The sequence below is a fragment of the Rhincodon typus genome, chromosome 33 (genome assembly GCF_021869965.1).
Source record: "Rhincodon typus isolate 14 chromosome 33, sRhiTyp1.1, whole genome shotgun sequence".
Taxonomy (NCBI): Eukaryota; Metazoa; Chordata; class Chondrichthyes; order Orectolobiformes; family Rhincodontidae; genus Rhincodon; species Rhincodon typus.
The window spans coordinates 35,315,472-35,336,776 of NC_063364.1; the positions used below are offsets into that span (position 1 = coordinate 35,315,472).

The window sequence follows — 21,305 nt, forward strand, 5'->3', positions numbered from 1 at the left end:
AAGCTGTCACCCACAGCCCAAAAGTATTTTTTCCCTCAGTTCCCAATTCACAGCTCTAAATCAAAATGGATAAAAGAATAAGATTAACAAAAAATTAAAGATGGCTCTAACGGTGTAGAGGGAGAGTCTTCCTATTTAACCCCTTGCTGTTGTAAGGAACGATATATTTTCCCATTAAGATTATAAACTGAGAGGGAATTTGTACACTGAATTATTGGGAGGGTTTTCCATCTTGGAAAATACAAGTGATGCACATTTTTGGCTGTGCAAGAGAATTCTGCTTTTGAAGCAATGAAATCACTTCTTTGAGCAGCACCAAAAGGTTTTGAGTTAAGGAAAAACTGCGTGAAAACAGCCCTTGGTTCAGTCGAGCTGCAGATTGCTGCAATTTGATAAGTGACAAGCATCCAGAGACCTTGGAGCCAGAAAACCGAAAACAGCTTCCTCCTCCTGGTGTGAGTGAAAAGACAGAAAAAACACAAGAAAGCTTGAGAGTGATTTCAAACACAATCAGACGTAAATCTGCAGGGTCAACTATCAAAGTGAAGGACAACCATCACTTTACACACAACAGCTTATTATCATTACTGAAATCAAAAGGGGTTGTGAAAAACAATTTAACCCATCCTTGAAATCTGAGCTTTGTTCCCCATATATGTCATTTTAAACCCATTATATGTGTCAAAGCATCTGTATTATGACTGTTGTAATTGTGTGTGTGTGTGTGTCTGTATAGTTGGAGTTTTAAAGGGGTATAGTTTTAAGTTGTACAGAGTAGATTAGGAAGCCATGCTTTTCTCTGTCACTTGTTCAAGTTAAATGTGTTACAGTACTTAATTATTCTCTGTTTATGATAAAACCTGGTGGGAATTTTTTTTGTCTTGAATAGCAGTCAGTCAGGTATATTGGTCAGTTTGGTGGTCTCATTGGGATTTTACTCATTTTGTGATGGCTTATGGAACAGTGGGGCTCAATTATTAATGCATTCTTCCCAGTTAACGCATGTGCCTGGCCTGTGATTGTTTAATTGGACAGTATGGAAGAAATTTTACTCTGTAAGATACTAATGACTTTAAGTCAAAGCACCTAGGTTATTGATCTCTGTACTAACAGAAACAGATTTGTTCCACCCCCTCTATCCAGGCCTGTACAAAATTTTAAACACCTTGATTAAATCACCCTTAGCCTGGTCTATTCCAAATAAAATAATCACAGCCTATCGAATCTGAATTCCTGACCACATTCTGTTAAATGTTAACTCTAGTTCTGAGGTTCAATTGGAAAAGCTTTGGCTGTTCACCTAACAGAAAAGAGAATTAAAAGAAGATTTGATTGAGGTGTTCAAAGTCAAGATGAGCCTGACCAGAGGAAATAGGGAGAAATTGTTCCCATTAATGGAAGGATTGAAAGCTAGAGGGTGCAGAATTATGTTGATGAGTAGAAGGAGCAATGGCATCTTGAGGAAAAGCAAGAAGGTCTTGGAGTCTGGAATGCATGGCCTGAGAGTTTGATAGAGACACGTTCTTTTGTGGCTTTGAAAAGTGTATTGGTTCAGTATTTGAAGGAAAACAATTGCTGCGCTGCATGGATAAAGTAGGATTGTGGGACTAAGTGAGTTACTATTGCCAAGAGCTAACATGGACAAAAATGCAGCACCTTGCATTTATCTATACTAAATTCTAGCTGCCATTCCTTGGCTCACTAGTCCAGTTGATCAAGATCCCATTGTACTCTTGGATAATCTTCTTCACTGTCCACTATATCATCAATTTTGGTGTCATCGGCGTACTTACTAACCGTGCCTCTTATATTCTCATCCAAATCATTTATATAAATGACGAACAACAGTAGACCCAGCACTGATCCTTGTGGTGCACCGCTGGTCTCAGGCCTTCAGTCTGAAAAACTATCCTCTATTACTACCCTCTGTCTCCTACCATCGAGCCAATTTTGTATCCAATTGGCTATCTCTATTTGGATCCAATGTGATCTAACCGTACTAACCAGTCTACCATGCAGTATCATGTCAAAGGCCTTGCTAAAGTCCATGTATACAACATCTACCACACTGCCTTCATCTATCTTCTTGGCCAATTCTTCACAAAACTCAAATCAGATTTGACAGACACGATTTCCCGTGCACAAAGCCATGGTGACTATCCCTAATTAGTCCTTGCCTTTCCAAATGCACATAGATCCTGTCTCTCGGAATCCTCTCCAGCAACTTAACCACCACTGATGTCAGGTTCACCGGTCTATAGTTCTTAGGCTTTTTCTTGCAGCCTTTCTTAAATAATGGCCCAATATTAACCACTCTCCAATCTTCCGGCACCTCGTCTGTGGTTGTTGGTGATACAAATATCTCTGCTAGATGCCCTGCAATTTCTTTGCTAGCTTTCTACAGTGTCCTAGGATACACTGATCAGGCCCTGGGGATTTATCGACCTTTATACGTTTTAAGACTTCCTGCACCTCCTGTAATATGGACTGTTTTCAATACATCACTATTTACTTCCCTGAGTTCCCTAGCTTCCATGTTTTTCTTCATGGTAAATACTGACAAGAAATTTTTGTTTAGGATCTCACCCATCTCCTCTGATTCCACACACAGACAACCTCAACGATCTTAAAGGGCCTCAATTCTCTCCCTCGTTGCTCTTTTGCCCTTAATATATTCTAAGAATATCTTTGGATTCTCCTTTACCTTATCTACCAAAGCAATGTACCCTTATCTGCCCTCCTAATTTCCCTCTTAAGTGTACTTATCCATCTCTAACTATCCTACTGCCTTGAGAATCTGTGAACATTCACTTCACTGAAAGGTCCGACTGTTTCTCTACGCTCCTCAGTATTTTGCCATTTATTGTCTATGCCCTTGCCTTGTTTGCCTTCCTCTCCTCATTACCTGACATTTTTTCAGATTGAATTTCATTTATTTTTCTGTCTCCTTCACCTGTCCATGTGATATCATCCTACATTGTACAATGACTTCCCCTTACTGAGGTTGTGGACTTGCTTACTGAGCTGGTGTTTTTGATTGCAGACGTCTTGTCACCATCTAGGTAACATTGTCAGTGCGCCTCCGGTGAAGTGCTGGTGTTCTGTCCCACTTCTAATTAATATGCCTTGGTTTGCTGGGGTGGTTGGTATTACTTCAGGTTCTGTTTATCAGTGGTTTGTATATTGGGTCCAATTCTCAATGTGTTTATTGATGGAGTTCCGGTTGGAATGCCAGGCCTCCAGGAATTCCCTGGCATGTCTCTATTTGGCTCGTACTATTATGGATGTGTTGTCCCAGTCGAATTTGTGTTCTTTGTCCGTGTGTATTGAGACCAGTGAGAATTGGTCATGTCTCTTGATGGCTAGTTAGTGTCTGTCTATCCTTATTGTCAGTTTTCTTCCAGTCTGGCCTATGTAATATTTCTCACAGTCCTTGCATGGTATTTTGTATATTACATTAGTTTTATTGATCGTGGGTATGCGATCCTTTATGTTTGTTAGTTAATAACAAGTGGGACAGAACACCGACACTTCACCAGAGGTGCACTGACAATGTTACCTAGCAGGGTGACGAAACATTTACAACTGAACACACCGGTTTGGTGAGGAAGTCTACAACCTCATCCACAACCCGAGCTACAAATCTTCTCAAAAACCTTAGATTTCCCCTCACTGTTTATACTTTTCTAGGCTTTTTGTAGTATTCCAGCCCCGTCCAGAAAGACACAAAGTTTGTAAATAAAGGATGGCTCAATGATGGCAGATGATGACAAATGAAATCATTAACATATTGACTAGCCCCAGTTTGAAGACTTCAAGGGAAATTAGAAGGATCCGAAAGGGTACATTGGAGAAGATCAGGCTGTTCTTCATAGTGGATAGGAGTTTGTGCGGAAATTTGGTGTACATGATTATGACAGGTTTGGATCAGGAAGATGAGAAAATCTTTTCTCATTAGACCTGGCATGGACCTGATGGGCCAAATGGCCACCTTCTACATGTTAAATGACTCCATGACTCAGACCCCTGGGTATCTGACCTGCTCTCTTTAATTTTGTCTTATCCTAAACTGTGTTGTTTTTTTGATATCCAGGGTGTGTTTAGATTTGAGAGTTCCATTTTTTTAAAAATGGGAACCTATTTATTCTATATTCTCTCTATCTCCTCCTTGAATGTGCCTCACTGCTTTGATAGTGATTCCCCTTCAAGTGGATGTTCTATTTATGCTAAATCAGATCCCAGCTTAGTAAAATTGTCTTTCCCAATTTAAAAGTTTTAGTTTTTAAGTCAAACTATAGAGAAATAAAAATAGTTCATCAAACGAACTTTACCAATACTTGTACCTAATGTTGCCTTCCGTTCCAGTGGCAATGTAAGTTTCTGACGGTCAGTTTATCTTATTGGATTTTGACTTAAAAATATACCGCAGGTTGGAGTGCACCTTAACAAAGTGATGCAAATATAGCATAAAGAAAATTCAAGAATATAAGACATTGTCAGATGACCTGAATCCCTGATTTCAATTCTGTAAATTCAAAAGAAGATTAAAACGGTGTCATTCCGCAGTACCCAATTCCTTTTGAAAGATTCCCAGCAGTAGCAGTGGAAATAACTGAGCAAGCAATGGTCAAGCAGGATTTATCTTAGGTTGTTGTCTTGATTGCCGAGCTGGCTTGTTTTCATTCAGACATGCTAGGTAACATCATCAATGAGGCCTCTGATGAAGCAATGTTGTTCTACTCCGCTTGGAATTTATATTGTCTGGTCTGTTATGGTGAATTGGGTCATTTCCAGTTCTGTTCTGTATGGGTTTGCATATGGGGTCCAATTTTATGTTTGTTGATTGCATTATGGGTTGAGAACCATGCCTCTAGGAATTCCCGTGCATGTCAATGTTTGGCTTGGGCTACTATGGTTACGTTGGCCCAGTTAAACTGATGGTCTTCATTGTCCAAGTGTACTGATATTAGGGATTTGTCATCATTAAATAACATCATTCACGACAGAAGAAGAAAACAACAATCAGCTTCCGTTTCTGGACGTCAGGGTTGAACGTATGACTAATGGGGAGTTCCAAACCTCGGTATACAGAAAGCAACTCACACTGACCAAATCCTGAAACAAAGCTGTGTTAGGACACTTTAAATGGCCAACCACTCACTGCAACACTCCAGAACTATGCAGGAAAGAGGAAGAGCACCTATACAAAATCCTCGCTATGAACGAATATCCCCTCAACTTCATCCACAAGTTCCTGGATTTGTCTTAGTTGATTTGAACTGTGATGCAGTGATCACTTTCCTACTATGAGTGCTCTAAGGAGGAACACAGTTTGCTGCGGTAGATCTGTCAAAATAATTAATATGAGCTAAGGAAGTTTGTCATTTATGAATTCTACTGTAACTAGGGAGATGGGATTGTGCTCAGTCCCAGTAAAGATAACAACAGGAAAAAATATTTTGGGTGCATTTTGTGGGGAAATTTAATGAGATTTAGATCCTACTTGCACTCCAGATGAACTCTTTAAACTTGAAAAGTGCTTTTAAATAAGCTGCAAATGGACCACGGCCAGATACATTGGAATTGAGGATTGGCAGATAGGCCATTAATTGAGCAATGGGAGAACTTCAAAGAGGAAATGATTTGTGGGAGTGTAACAGACAAGACATATTCTCACGAGGGAGATAGGAAGGGCAAAGACCCTGGAGGATTAAATTTTTAAACTAGATAAGGTGATTTTTGATAAATATTGAGTCCATAACTCGGTAGAGACCGAAATTAAATGTAGAAAGAACAGAGAAGAGCTGAGAATAGGATTAAGGGAGCTAAAGATAAACTGTGAAAATTAATTAGTTAATTAATTAAAGCAAAGCCAGAGATGAATTAATCATTGTTTGGAAAATTTAGAGCTAATAAATGATAGGCAGCAAATATTTGTTAAGGCAGTATAAACAGAAAATACTGAAAATATTCATGTTTGGCAGTATGTGAGAGAGAAACAGTTACCATTTCAGATCTCTATTTGTTAAAGGGTTACTGTATTTGACTGGCTACATTGCATTCTTGGTATTAGTAGAGAGGGTTGGTGAGTTTATACAGTTGATGGTGTTCATATGGACTTCTACTAAGTACCAACTTTTTTATTCATTCATGGTATGAGGGCATCACCAGCATTTATTGTCCATTCCTAATTGCCCAGAGAGCTGTTAAGAGTCAACCACATGGAGCCACAAGTAGGCCAGTCCTGGTAAGGATGACAGTTTCCTTCCCTAAAGAACATTAGTGAAGCAGATGGGTTTTCCAACACTTGGCAGTGGATTGATGGTCATCCTTAGACTCTTAATTTTAGATTTTTAAAAATTGAATTCATTATTGTATCCATCTCCTCCCCGTATACGTAATAGACATGATAGTAAAAGGACATGGGATGAAATGGATAATGGCAGCGTAGACCCACAAGTTGCAAGAATGAATGAATGACTGACTGTTTTCCTCAGACTGGAGGGATACTTTTCGTGGCATTCCCTCAGAAGCCAGTGTTAGGAGCACTGCTGTTTTTGATATGTATTATTGACCTGCATTTTGCAGGGCATAATTTCAGATTGTAGATGATGTGATAAACACTGATGAGGAAAGGGCATGGACAGATTAATGAAATGGTCAGTTACCCGGAAGATGTTACTTCATAGAGAATTGTGAAGTGATGGATTTTGGTAAGAGGAATATAAATTGAATTACATAATTTTAAAATAGGTGCAGAAATGAAGAGACCGTGTCTGTCCAAAAAGGGCTTAGAAAGGTGCAAGACAAGGCGAGAAAGTTATTACAAGTGTTGTGTTGGACTCTTGGTTTTATAATTAGAGGTATAGAGTAGAAAAACAAGGAAGTTATAAAAAACTATTACAAATCATTGTTTTGATCCTAACTGGTATATTAATTCAATTCTGGGCACAACGCTTTAGGAAGAATGTCCAGGCCTTCGAGAGCATGCAGAGGGGATTTAGCAAAATAGTTTCTGGGACATGGGACTTCACTTGTGTTCAGACACCAGAAAAGCTGGGATTGTTCTTCTTATAGCAAAGAAAGAGATAGAGGTAATCTAAATCATAAAGTGTTTTGTTAGACTAACTAAGGTGAAACTGTTCTCTCTGACAAACCATTTGGAGACCACAAAACACACCAAACAGGGCAGAGTGAGACTAGTTGGGGGGATTTGTTTTCTGCAGAGAGAATGGTAACCTGGAGTGAGCTGCCCGTGGGAACAGATTCAATCATAACTTTTGAAAGGGAATTGGGTAAATACTTAGAAGGGTGAAATTAGTGGGCTTACTGGCATTGGGATTAATTGGATAACCTCACCAAAGAATCCATAGGTGCTCCAGCCCGAATGGACAATAGGCCCCTTTTATGCTTTATCCATGATTTTAAGTTAAACTTTTAACTAACTAGTTGCCTAGAGAGAGGTTCCCCATCTGTCTATATTATTCTTTTAGATGAGACACAGCTGCTTATGGAGACTGTGAACTAGTGTAAGTCGAGTGATTCAACTTTTATAATCTCTCAAAGCAATCTGCATTGCTGAAAAAAAGACATTTTGTCTTAAGTTTTATGTGTAGCTTATATCAGGATAGTGCACTAAACTAGTAATCCAGAAGTCTGTGCTATCATTCTACTAAGAGAGGTAGGTGATGGCCTAGTGGTATTATCACTATACTATTAATCCAGAAACCCAGCTGATGTTCTGGGGACCCGGTTCGAATCCATCATGGCAGATGGTGGAATTGGAATTCAAAAAAAAAGTCTGCAATGAAGAATCTACCGATCATTGAAATGATCATGAAATCATTGCCGATTGTTGGAAAAACCCATCTGGTTCACTAATGCCCTTCAGGGGAGGAAATCTGCCACCCTCACCTGGTCTGACCTACATGTGACTCCAGACCCACAGCAATGTGGTTGACTCTCAACTGCCCTCTGAAATGGCCTAGCAAGCCACTCAGATGTACCAATCGCTACAAAGACTCAAAGAAATGAAACTGGACGGATCACCTGGCATCCACCCAGGCACCAGAAAAGACAACGGTAGAAACAGCCCTATTGACCCTGCAAAGTCCTCATGAACATCTGGGGGTTAGTGCCAAAATTGTGAGAGCTATCTCACAGACTAGTCAAGCAACAGCCTGACATAGTCATGTTCACAGAATCGTACCTTACAAACAATGTCCCAGACACCACCATCACCATCCCTGGATATGTCCTGTCTCACCAGCAGGACAGACCCAACAGAGCGGGTGGCACAGTGGTATACAGTCAGGACAGTGTTGTTCTAGGAGCCCTCAACATTGACTCTGGACCCCATGAAGTCTCATGGCTTCAAGTTAAACATGGGCAAGGAAACCTCCTGCTGATTACCACATACTTTCCTCCCTCAGCTGATGAATCAGTATTCCTCCATGTTGTATAACACTTAGAGGAAGCACTGAGGGGATGGCAAGGGCACAAAATATGCTCTGGGTGGGGGATTTCAGTGTCCACCACCAAGAGTGACTCAGCAGCTGGTCGGGTCCTAAAGGACATAGCTGCTAGACTGGGTCTGCGGCAGGTGGTGAGGGAATCAACAAGAGGGAAAAACATACTTGACCTCATCCTTACTAATCTGTCAGCTGCAGTTGCATCTATCCATGACAGTATTGGTAAGAGTGACCATTGCACAGTCCTTGTGGAGACAAAGTCCCGCCTTCACATTGAGAACAACCTCCATCATGTTGTGTGGCACTATAACGGTGCTAAATGGGACAGAGTTCGCACAGATCTAGCAACTCAAGACTGGGCATCCATGAGGTGTTGTGGACCATCACCAGTGGAATTTTACTCCAGCACAATCTGTAACCTCATGGCTCAGCATATCCCCCACTCAACCATTACCGTCAAGCCAGGGGATCAACTCTGGTTCAATGGAGTGTGCAGAAGGGCATGCCAGGAACAGCACCAGGCATACCTGAAGATGAGGTATCAACCTGGAGAAGCCACCAAAGAGGACTACTTGCACACCAAGCCGCAAAAGCAGCAAGTGATGGACAGAGCTAAAAAATCCCACGACCAGTGGATCAGGTCTAAGCCATGCAGTCCTTTCACTACTAGTCGTGAATGGTGGTGGACAATTAAACAACTCATCAGAGGAGGAGGATCCACAAATATCCCCATCCTCAATGATGGAAGAGCCCAGCACATCAGTGCAAAAGATAAGTCTGAAGCTTTCTCAGCAATCTTCAGCCAGAAATGCTGAGTGGATGATGCATCTCGGCCTCCTCCAGTGGTCCCCAATATTACAGACACCAGTCTTCAGCCAATTCAGTTCACTCCACGTGATAACAAGAAATGGTTGGAGACATTGGATAATGCAAAGGCTACCATATCTGACAACATTCCGGCAATAGTACTGAAGACTTGTGCTCCAAAACTTGCCGATCCCCTAGCCAAGCTGTTCCAGCACAATTATAACACTGGTATCTACCCGACAATGTGGAAAATTGCCCAAGTATGTCCTGTACACAAAAAGCAGGACAAATGCAACCCGGCTAATTACCACCCCATCAGTCTACTCTCGATCATCAGTAAAGTGATGGAACGTGCCATCAACAGTGCAATCAAGAAGCGCCTGCTCAGAAATAACCTGCTCAGTGATGCCCAGTTTGGGTTCCGCCAGGGCCACTCAGCTCCTGATCTCATTACAGCCTTGGTTCAAACACGGACAAAAGAGCTGAATTCCAGACGTGAGGTGAGAGTTGACAGCCCTTGATATCAAGGCTGTATTCAACCGAGTATAGCATCAAGGAGCCCTAGCAAAACTGGAATTAATGGGTATCGGGGGCAAACTCTCTGGTGGTTGGAGTCATACCTGACAAATAGGAAGGTGGTCGTGGTTGTTGGTGGTCAGTCACCTCAGCTCCAGGACATCTCTGCTCGACTACCTCAGGGTAGCGTCCGAGGCACAACCATCTTCAGCTGCTTCATCAGTGACCTTCCCTCCATCATAAGGTCAGAAGTGGAGATGTTTGCTGATGATTGCATAATGTTCAGCACCATTCGTGACTCCTCAGATACTGAAGCAGTCCATATTCACATGCAGCAAGATCTGGACAATGCCCAGGCTCAGGCTGACAAGTGGCAAGTGACATTTGCATCACACAAATGCCAGGCTATGACCGTCACAAATAAGAGACAATCCAACCACCGCCCCTTGACATTCAATGGTGTTACCATCGCTGAAACCCTCATTATCAACATCCTAGGGGTTACCATTGACCAGAAACTCAACTGGACTCACCACATTAACAGAGTGGCTACAAGGGCAGGCCAGAAGCTAGGAATACTGCAGCAAGTAACTAACCTCCTGACTCCCCAAAGCCTGTCAACCATCTACAAGGCACAAGGAGTGTGATGGAATACTCCCCAGTTGCCTGGATGAATGCAGCCCCAATAACACTCAGGAACCTTCATGCCATCCAGGACAAAGCAGCCCGCTTGATTGGTACCACATCCACAAGCATTCACTCCCTCCACCACCGACGCTCAGTAGCAGCAGTGTGTACTATCTACAAGATGCATTGCAGAAATTCACCAAAGATCCTCAGTCAGCACCTTCCAAACCCACGACCACTTCCATCTAGAAGGACAAAGGCAGCAGATATAGGGGAACACCATATCCAAGTTCCCCTCCAAGTCACTCACCATCCTGACTTGGAAATATATCGCTGTTCCTTCACGGTCGCTGGGTCAAAATCCTGGAATTCCCTCCCTAATAGCATTGTGGGTCAACTCACAGCAGGAGGACTGCAGCGGTTCAAGAAGGCAGCTCACCACCAACTTCTCAAGGGCACCTAGGGATGGGCAAGAAATACTGGCCAGCCAGCGACACCCACATCCCACAAATGAATAATAAAAAAGAATGTAAGCATGCACTGCACCTGTTTCAATTCAATAAAATAATGTCAGCCATTCCCTGATTCATTTCTCAGGGTAGTGCCACGTCCAGTCAGAGTCAACCTGCCAGATTTAACAATCCAGTGATAATACCACCAGGTCATTGCCTCTCCCCATTTGTTAACAACTGAGGAGTTATGTTTTAGGGCAAGCAGTTACTGGCCTGTGTATTGCCCTGACAGGAGTCTTGTGGTGCAGTGGTAATGTCCCTACCTCTAAGCCAGGAAGCCTGAGTTCATCATCTCTGAACGTGTTGGTTAGAACATATTGAACTACCAGACTGAATAACAGCTGCTGCTTGTTTGTTTCTTCAGGTATTTGTGGAAACATTGGACAAGTGTTTTGAGAATGTCTGTGAGCTGGATCTTATATTCCACATGGATAAGGTACGTTAGCGTTTACTATTGTTATGCTTGTGTTGTGTGAAATTGTGTTTAATTGCTTTGAAATCTAATTTTATTTGACAATCCACATTTCTTAATTTCTAAACGCTTAAAGTAGTATCACCATACCAATACAGTTTAATACTAGTGAATGTTAGATTTCCACATTATTACTGAAGTGAATCTGTTAAGCGTTGATTGGCACTTGGATGCAGCCTGGTGCTGAGTACTGGCTGATACTTCCATGGCCCAAATTTGTCACTCCCACCAGATTCTTGGCGGCTTGTGATTGAAATGTTTTTCCGTCTATTAATTACTGGCAGATTTGTTAACATTTTGACACACATCCACAGAACACAATCATGGAGTTAAAAAAAGGTTTAATAAAAGTTGCTAAAGGATTGTGTAACTTTATCTGATTTGGCAAAGTAGCAAACCGAAAACTGCCTGCTGTGTAATTGTATTTAGATTTATATAGTACCTGGAAATTGGAGCATTTCAATCTTAAATGTTAAGATTAGAATCAGCATTAGATAGGTCAGTTTCAGTCTCTGGGTCACTGAGCTTTGGTTCCCTTGTGTTCTCAAGCTTCAATGTAACAAGGCTTCTCAGGCTACCTTTTGCAGTTGCTTATTTTCACTAGAATGACAATGAGCTAGCAGGACTTTAGCTTCAATTTTTTTTCCCCTTGCCCAGTGCTTCCCTAACTTTCCACTTTCTGTGACCTTATTTTGAGGATAAATTGCACTGATTCCAGAGTGAGTGGGGTCGTGGGGATAGAGCAGTGGGGATTGGGGACATGGGAAAGATTGGGGATTGGGGTTTATGCAAAAATTGGTCAGTAAGGCAGTGTCCTCCATTTAAAAAAAGTGAGGATTTAAAGGGGCCTTCCAGCTATCGGCCCTAAGCTCCACTTTAGCCAGTGCTGCTCAAAACTTGTGACCCTGAATTTTGTCTTGTATCCCCACTGGAAGATATAACCCACTTTTAGGAAGCTTTGGTCTAGCCCATGACAAGACCCATTTCTTGAATGAATGTGATAAGATCCAAATTGACTGCTGATCTTGGGGAAAAAAGTAGCCAAGCACATAGCTCAGAAAATTGCAGGGATGTGACTGGAGTGTCAGCTTGTCTCACATGATGGAACAACAACATTGAGTAAGATCCTCTTTGCCACAAACACATCTTCAGTAATGTATATCAGTTCAGAAGCATTTATAAAATTCTGAGAAAGTCTGGCTCTTTAGTTGCATTTCAACAGTTGGTCTTTTTGATTCATATGCTGATTTTAAGTGGGAAACCTTTTCCACTCTTTTTTTATATTTTATTGCTGCTGACTGACTCTTAACGACCCCTGAAATGATGGAGCAAGCCACTCAGTTCAAGGTTAAATTGGGAGGGTTAGCATATCGGGCATTGCCAGCAAAGTCCATGTTGCAGGAATGAATGAGAATAAAACTTCGCTTTAGCTGTAGAGTTTAGAACTGTGAGTCACAGTCTCAGAATAAGAATTGACCATTTTACACTAAAATGATGAAGAATTCCTTTAAAAGCTTATGAATCTTTGAAATTTGTTACCCCAAGAGCAGTGATTGCTCAGTTATTAAGAAATTGAAATACTTTGGGTACCAAAGAGATTACAGAATATGGATATAGAGGGAAAGGTGGAACCAAGATAAAACATAAACAGTGATTTTGGGGAGTGGCAGGGGGCAGGCTTACGATCCTGAGTGGCCAATTCCTGTTTAGTTTGGGTGATTTATTATCCCTGTAACCAAAGGTAAAGGGACCCACTAACAATGGTACATGAGGCCAGTAGTGTCCAGCAAAATCCCAAGTGCTTTCTTAGACTGTTATATTTTGATTCATGCTGTGTATAAGTTTTGTTTGATTAAAAATCTCCTGTGAACACCTTTGGACTTTTTACTACATTAAACGTGCTAACGATGCATGTTGATGAATTCTTCAAGTTTTAAGCTTTGTCTTTTATTTCTTCTTTTGGAAGCCGCGAACTATCTACATGTTAGCTGGTTGGCATTATCTCAGAATTGTTCACAGTTTCAACTCAAGAACTGATGTATCAAGGTTTTATCTGGGACTTGAAACTTTGCTGTAACAAACCTAGCTTATAAAGGAGCCTGGTTTTTATTAGTTCTTTGGAGGCCTCAAAAGTTCTAAACAGAAACTGAAAGCCACTCACCTGTATATTTGACTAAGCATCTCATGCTTATTTAAAAGGTGTGAACTAGAGAAGGAAGGACGTCGATTACCTGTTCAATATTAAGCAGAAAAGGATTGAAATTCTGTTATGCAAATATTAATACCAAACCCTTGACATTCATTGTAATACAAGTAAAAAAAACATGCTTTTGTAAATGTCCAGTGAATTGCTTGCAATTTGTTTCAACATTGCAGCAATGAATTTACATTAACGAGCTGATTTCAGGATACCTGATTTATATCAAGGTTTTTTTTATTTTAGGATTCAGTAACCTTCATTGCTTGTAATAAACAGATGGTCCATTTTTCATCAAGTTTAGGATTTCCAGCTTCATCTGCCTTTAGCATTTACCTTTTGTGTCCAATTTTGATAAACTATCTGTGTTGGAACTGACTGAACTTCAGCTCATAAGATGGGTCAATGATAAAGTAAATTCTTACTTCATCTAGTTATTTCAAATTGTACTGAGTAGAAGTTTTGTTTGTTAAACACTCCTGTCGAGTGCTGTACAATGTTAAAAGTCCTATTAATGTAGTTTATTGCTGAGATCTTGAAAGTTTAAAATGTTATTTTTTATAATTTTTTTGGAAGGAAATAAGGCTTAAGAGAACTGTACGCATTGGATTCAGTATCTGGAGACTAATCAGGGCAGAATGAGACAATCTTATTAACGGGGAGTCCAGAGCCAGGGGTCACAGTCAAAGGACACAGGCCATTTAGGACTGGGATGAGGAGAAATTTCTTCACCCTGACAGTGGTGAGCCTGTAGAATTCTCTGCTACAGAAATCAGTTGAAGCCAAAACATTGAATCTTTTCAGGAAGGAGTTACATATAGTTGTTTGGGCTAAAGGTATGTAAGGTTATGAGGAGGAAGTTGGAGTTGGATGATCGGCCATAATTATTTGAATGGTGGAGCAGGTTTGAAAGGCTGAATGACCTACTCCTGCTCCTGTTTTCTATATCTCTATGGAATAGGTGAGTCATCCTAGGGTTAGACGGCTTGGACAGGCAAGGCTTGTAGCCACTGGAGTTTAGAAAAGTAAGAAAAAACATGGAGTGACAATGACCTAGTGGTACTGTCGCTGGATTATTAATCCAGAGACCCAGGTAACGTTCTGGTGACCTGGGTTCAAATCCCGCCATGGCAGATGGTAGAATTCGAATTCAACGAATATTGGGAACTAAAGAGTTTAATGATGACCATGAATCCGTTATTGATTGTCGGGAAAAGGTCATCTGGTTCACTAATGTATTTTAGGGAAGGAAACTGCCATCCTTACCTGGTCACAGCAATGTAGTTGACTCTTAGGGCAATTAGGGATAAGCAATAAATACTGGCTTAGCCAGCGACGCCCTTATCCCATGAATGAATTTTTAAAAAGTGACTTAATTGAAGCATTTAATATAATGAGGGGTGTTGACAGGATCGATGTAGAGAGAATATTTCCTCTCATGGGAGAACCTAGAAGTAGGGGTCACTGTTTAAAATTCAGAGTTCGCTCATTTAAAACAGTTGAGAATTTTTTATTTGGGTCATGGGTCTTTGGAGCTGTCCTCCTGAAAAGGCATTGGAGGCAGAGCTTTCAATATTTTTGAAGTCGAAGTGGATAGATTCTTAGTAAACAAGAGGGTGAAAGGTTATCGGGGTAGTTGGGAATGAGGATTTGAGGTTACAATCTGATCAGTCATGATCTTAAGTGGTGGAGTAGACTCAATGGGCCAAATGGCCTACTCCTGCTCCATATTTGTATGTTCATAAATAGTTCCTTACCTTGATCTTTAATTTGTGTTTCGATATACATTAAAAATTGTCATAGAATTGCAAACATTATGGTCTTGTTCAAGGAAGGTTATGAGGATAATCCAAGCCATTATGGTCCAATTGGCTTGACTTCGGTGGTAGGGAAACTTTTTGAAATAATTATTCATGGTAGAATTACTAAACCACGTTAAAGAAAAAAATGGGTTGATTAGGAATGCACAGCACAGGGAATTTCTAAAGGACAAATAATGTTTAATCAACTTGGAGACATAGAATCATATAACAAGGAAGTAGACCATTTGGCCCAACTCATCCATGCCGACCAGATATCCTAAATTGATCTAGTCCCATTTGCCAGTATTTGGCCCATATCCCTCTAAATCCTTCCTGTTCATATATCCATCCCGCTGCCTTTTAAATGTTGTAATTGTACCAGCCTCCACCACCACCTCTGGCAGCTCATTCCATATACGCACCACGCTCTGCATGAAAACGTTGCTCCTCAGGTCCCTTTTAAATCTTTCCCCTCTCACCTTGAACCTATGCCTTCTAGTTTTGGATTCCCCTCCCCTGGGGAAAAGACCTTGGCTATTCACCCTATCCATACCCCTCATGATTTTATGAACTTTGTATAAGGTCACCCCTCCACCTCTGGTCCAGGGAAAATAGCCTCAGCCTATTCGATCTTTCCCTATAGCTCAAACCCCTTTAACCCTGGCAACATCCTTGTAAGTCTTTTCTGAACCCTTTTAAGTTCAACAAAATCTTTCCTACAGCAGGGAGACCAGAATTGAAAGCAGTATTCCAATAGTGGCCTAACCAATGTCCTGTACAGCTGCAACATGACGTCTCAACTCCTTTACTCAATGCACTGACCAATGAACGCCTTCTTCATCGCCATGTCTATGACTCCACTTTGAAGGAACTGTGCACCTGCACGCCTAAGTCTCTCTGTTTGGCAACACTCCCCTGGACCCCACCATTAACTGTATAAATCCTGCCCTGGTTTGCCTACCAAGATGCAACACCTCACATTTATCTAAATTAAACTCTATCTGCCACTTATTAGCCTATTGGCCTACCTGACCAAGGTCCTGTTGTACTCTGAGATAATCAGCTTCACTGTCCACTACGCCATCAATTTTAGATTCATCAGCAAACTCACTAACCATACCTTCTATATTCACATTCAAATCATTTATATAAATGACAAAAAGCAGTGACCTAGCACTGATTCTTGTGGGCCTCCAGTCTGAAAAACAACCCTTTACCTCTACCCTCTGTCTCGTCCCTTCATGCCAATTTTGTATCTATTTGGCTAGTTCCCCCTGGATTCCATGTGATCTAATGTTGCTCACCAGTCTACCATGCTGAACCTTATTGATGCCTTGCTGAAGTCCATATAGACAACGTCTACCGCTCTGCCTTCATTAATCTTTGTCACCTCTTAAAAAAAACACTTAAGTTAGTGAGACATGATTTCCCAAGCACAAAGCCATGTTGACTATCCTTAATCAGTCCTTGCCTTTCCAAAAGCATGTCCCTCAGAATCCCCTCCAACATCTTACCCACCACTGATGTCAGGCTTACAGGTCTATAGTTTTTTGGCTTTTCCTTATCACATTTCTTAAATAATGGCACCATATTAGCCAACCTCCAGTCTTCTAGCACCTCACCCCTGGCTGTTGATGATACAAAAATCTCAACAAAGGGCCCAGCAATCACTTCCCTATTTTTCACAAAAATCTGGGATGCACCTGAACAGGTCCTGGGGAATTATCTACCTTTACCCATTTCAAGACCTCCAGAACCTCCTCTTCTGTAATGTGAATTCTTTTCAAGACATCGCTATTTATTTCCCCAAGTTCCCAGCTTCCATATCCCCGCCCGCCCTTACTTACTACTTTAAAGCCTCCCAAGTAGCTCTGGTAAATCTCCCTGCCAGGATATTAATCCCCTTCCAATTCAGGTGCAGTCTGTCCTTATACAAGTCATTTCTACCCCTGAAGAGATCCCAATGGTCCAGAAATGTGAATCCTTGCCCCTTCCACCAGCTCCTCAGCCACTCATTCATCTGCCCTATCCTATTCATGCTAACACATGGCACTGGAAGTAATCCAGATATTACTATCTTCAAGGACCTACTTTTAAACCTCCTGCTTAATTTCCTATATTCTGTCTGTAGAACCTTGTCCCTTTCTCTACCTGTGTTGTCAGTATCAACGTGAACAATAACGTAACTTGCTGGAGTTTTTTGAAGAAATAACAAAGGGACAATGAGGGTAACGTTGTTGATGTGGTGTACATGGATTTCCAGAAGGCATTTGATATAGTGCTATGCATCAGGCATGTGGGGAAGGTTATAGGTCATGATATAAAATGGGTAATAGCCAATTTTGTATCCACATTGCTAAGTGTTAGGAAACAGAGTAACAGTCAATGGATATTTTTAAGGCTTTTGGAAGGTTTGCAGTGGAGTTACCCAGGAGTTGGTACTGGGACCTTTGCTTTTCTATATAGATATTAACGATCTAGATCTTGTTGAGCAGGAGACATTTCAAAGTTTGCAGATGACACTAAAGTTGGAAAATTATAATCTGTGAGGAGGATCACATGAAACTCCGAAAGGACATTGACAAGATGATCGTGTGGGCAGATAGATATCGGTTGAGGTTCAATGCAGAGAATTGTGAGGTGATGCACTTTGGTCGGAAGAATGGTTAAAGACCACATAAGATAAGGAGTACAATTCTAAAGAGCGTACAGAGCAGAGCTACCTGGGCGTATGCGTGCACTGATCATTGAAAGTGGCAGGACGGATGGAGAGAGCAGTTAATAAAGTATGCAGTTTTATTAATAGGGACATAGAGTACAAGAGCAAGGAGATGATGTTGAACTTATACAAGACTCTTGTCAGACCTCAACTGGAGTATTGTGTATGGTTCTGGAAGGATGTGTATGTATTGAAGAGTGTATAAAACTACTTACAAGAATGGTTCCAGTAATGCAAAATGCCAGTTCATAGAATCACTACAGTATGGAAACAGGCAACAGCCAACAAGTCCACAGCAACTCTCTGAAGAGCATCCCACCCAGACTTACCCCTCCTACCTTATCCCTGTAACCCTGCATTTCCTAAGGCCAATCCACCTAACCTACATTCCCCGGGCACTATGGGCAATTTAGCCCAGGCAATCCACATCCGTTGGACAATGGGAGGAAACCGGAGCACCCGGAGGAAACCCACACAGACACACAGAATGTGCAAACTCCACACAGAAAGTCACCCAAGTGTGGAATTGAACCTGGGTCTTTAGCGTTATGAGGCAACAGTGCTAACCATTGAGCCACTGTGTCACCCCTAGTTATGAAGGTAAATTGGAGAAGTTAGGATTGTTCTCCTTGGAGAGAAATCTGAAAGGAGATCTGATGAATGAATGCGAGGACATAGATTTATAGTGAAATGCAAACTTTCACACAACGAGTTGTTCAGATCTGGAATGCGCTGTCTGGAAATGTGGCGGAGGCAAGTTCAATTGAGACATTTGAGAGGGCATTGACTGAATATTTGGATAGAACTGGTGTACAGGGATATGGGGAAAAGGCAGAAATTGGCACTTGGTAACAGAACCAGTGCAGGCACAATGGGCAGAATGGCTTCCTTCTGCACTGTTATGATTCTGTGCTAATCAAGGATTAAACTCTGAGCAGGTTACTAGACTAGCAATATAGTGGAGGAATTAAACAAAAGTTGTGTTTTGGGTTCCTCCGTTTTCAAATAAAGTCCTGATGTTTCTGACATAATGAAGCACCCTGGGATATTTTGCTAGGTTAAAGGAGCGATATAATGTAAATTGTGGATAATACAACAATGAAGCAGGACTGAGGCAATCACAAAGTTGAGTTGAAAGTCCCAATTCAGTTCTTCTTTGCGACTCTCACTTGGAAGTTGCATCTAGAAATACTGCAATAAAGCAAGTAAATACAAACCATGTTTCAGATTACATATCCTGTTAAATGTTTATTTAGCAAGATATCATTCTAAATCAGCAAAAAAAAGCTGATAACCACTTTCTTATCATATCGCATTATTACCATTTGCACTCACACTTCACAACCTTTACTCCCAATTCAGTTCTATTCATTGAGCATGACATGATTGCATGGTGATGTTTCCTGATAGTGCAAATCAGGCGTCAATTTTCTGAAACAAAAACTCTAAATGCTGGAAATACTTAGCAAGTCTGGTAAAATTTGCGGGGAAAGAAACAAAGTTAATGTTTCAGATGAGTGAAATTTTCTGTTTCAGTTTTCCTGCAGTATTTTGATTTTGTGTTGCAGCAGGTGATTGGGTTTTGTATTGGTGCAGGTGATCTGGTTATTGATTCCATTGCTGTTTGTGAGATTCTGCATGACATAGTTCCTTTGTTTGCTGACATATTGATAAACAGTGAGTGGTTAAGTGCTTTAGGATTCCTGTTGCAGGGAACTGCATCAAACTCTCAAGATCATTCCAGTTGAGAGAGGTTCTTTAGCTTGAATTTGACCTCCTTCCCAAAATCCACAAACCTGAATGCCCTGGTCGACCCATTGTCTCAGCCTGCTCCTGCCCCACTGAACTGATCTCCAACTATCTGGACTCCATTTTCTCCCCCTTGGTTCAGGAACTCCCTACCTATGTCTGTGACACCACCCACGCCCTCCACCTCCTCCAGAACTTCCAATTCCCCGGTCCCCAACACCTCAACTTTACCATGGACGTCCAGTCCCTCTACACCTGCATTCCCCATACAGTTGGCCTAAAGGCCCTCCGCTTCTTCCTGTCCCGCAGGCCTGACCAGTCCCCCTCCACTGACACCCTCATCCGCTTAGCCAAACTCGTCCTCACCCTCAACAACTTCTCTTTCAATTCCTCCCACTTCCTACAGACAAAGGGGGTGGCCATGAGTACCGGCATGGGCCCAAGCTACGCCTGCCTCTTTGTAGGTTACGTGGAACAATCCCTCTTCCGTACCTACACTGGCCCTAAACCCCACCTCTTCCTTCGTTACATTGATGACTGTATCGGCGCCGCCTCATGCTCCCACGAGGAGCTCGAACAGTTCATCCACTTCACCAACACCTTCCACCCCAACCTTAAGTTTACCTGGACCATCTCTAATACCTCTCTCCCCTTCCTGGACCTCTCTGTCTCCATCTTGGGCAACCACGTAGAAACCGATATTCATTTCAAGCCCACCGACTCCCACAGCTACCTAGAATACTCCTCCTCCCACCCACCTTCCTGCAAAAATGCTATCCCCTATTCCCAATTCCTTCGCCTCCGCCGCATCTGCTCCCAGGATGAGGCATTCCACTCCCGTACATCTCAGTTGTCCTCGTTTTTCAAGGACCGTAACTTCCCCCCCTCAGTGGTCGAGAACGCCCTCCACTGTGTCTCCCACATCTCCAGCAACTCATCCCTCACACCCCGTCCACGCAATAAGAACCAAAAAAGAATTCCCCTCGTCCTCACGTACCACCCCACCAACCTCCGGATCCAACGCATCATCCTCCGACACTTCTGCCATCTGCAATCCGACCCCACCATCAAAGACATCTTTCCCTCCCCACCTTTATCTGCTTTCCGGAGGGACCACTCTCTCTGTGACTCCCTTGTCCGCTCCACACTCCCCTCCAGCCCCACCACACCCGGCACTTTTCCCTGCAACCGCAGGAAGTGCTACACCTGCCCCCATACCTCCTCCCTCACCCCCATCCCAGGCCCCAAGAAGACTTTCCACATCAAGCAGATGTTCACCTGCACATCTGCCAATGTGGTATACTGCATCCGCTGTACCCGGTGTGGCCTCCTCTACGTCGGGGAAACCAAGCGGAGGCTCGGGGTTGGCTTTGCAGAACACCTACGCTCGGTTCACAATAAACAACTGCACCTCCCAGTCGCGAACCATTTCA

At 42.1% G+C, this 21,305-nt stretch overlaps 2 protein-coding genes across 2 annotated transcripts in view; both read left to right on the top strand.

The window, feature by feature from the left end:
• Nucleotides 1–21,305, top strand: part of LOC109938855 (aminopeptidase Ey-like) — a 269,455-nt gene that overhangs the window by 121,486 nt on the left and 126,664 nt on the right. The window lies entirely within an intron of this gene.
• LOC109920726 (AP-3 complex subunit sigma-2) overlaps nt 1–21,305 on the top strand; it is a 39,660-nt gene that overhangs the window by 6,135 nt on the left and 12,220 nt on the right. Inside the window, exon 4 of the mRNA XM_020520784.2 lies at nt 11,298–11,369. Coding sequence (XP_020376373.1) covers nt 11,298–11,369 — 72 coding nt within the window. The remainder of the gene's footprint in view (nt 1–11,297; nt 11,370–21,305) is intronic.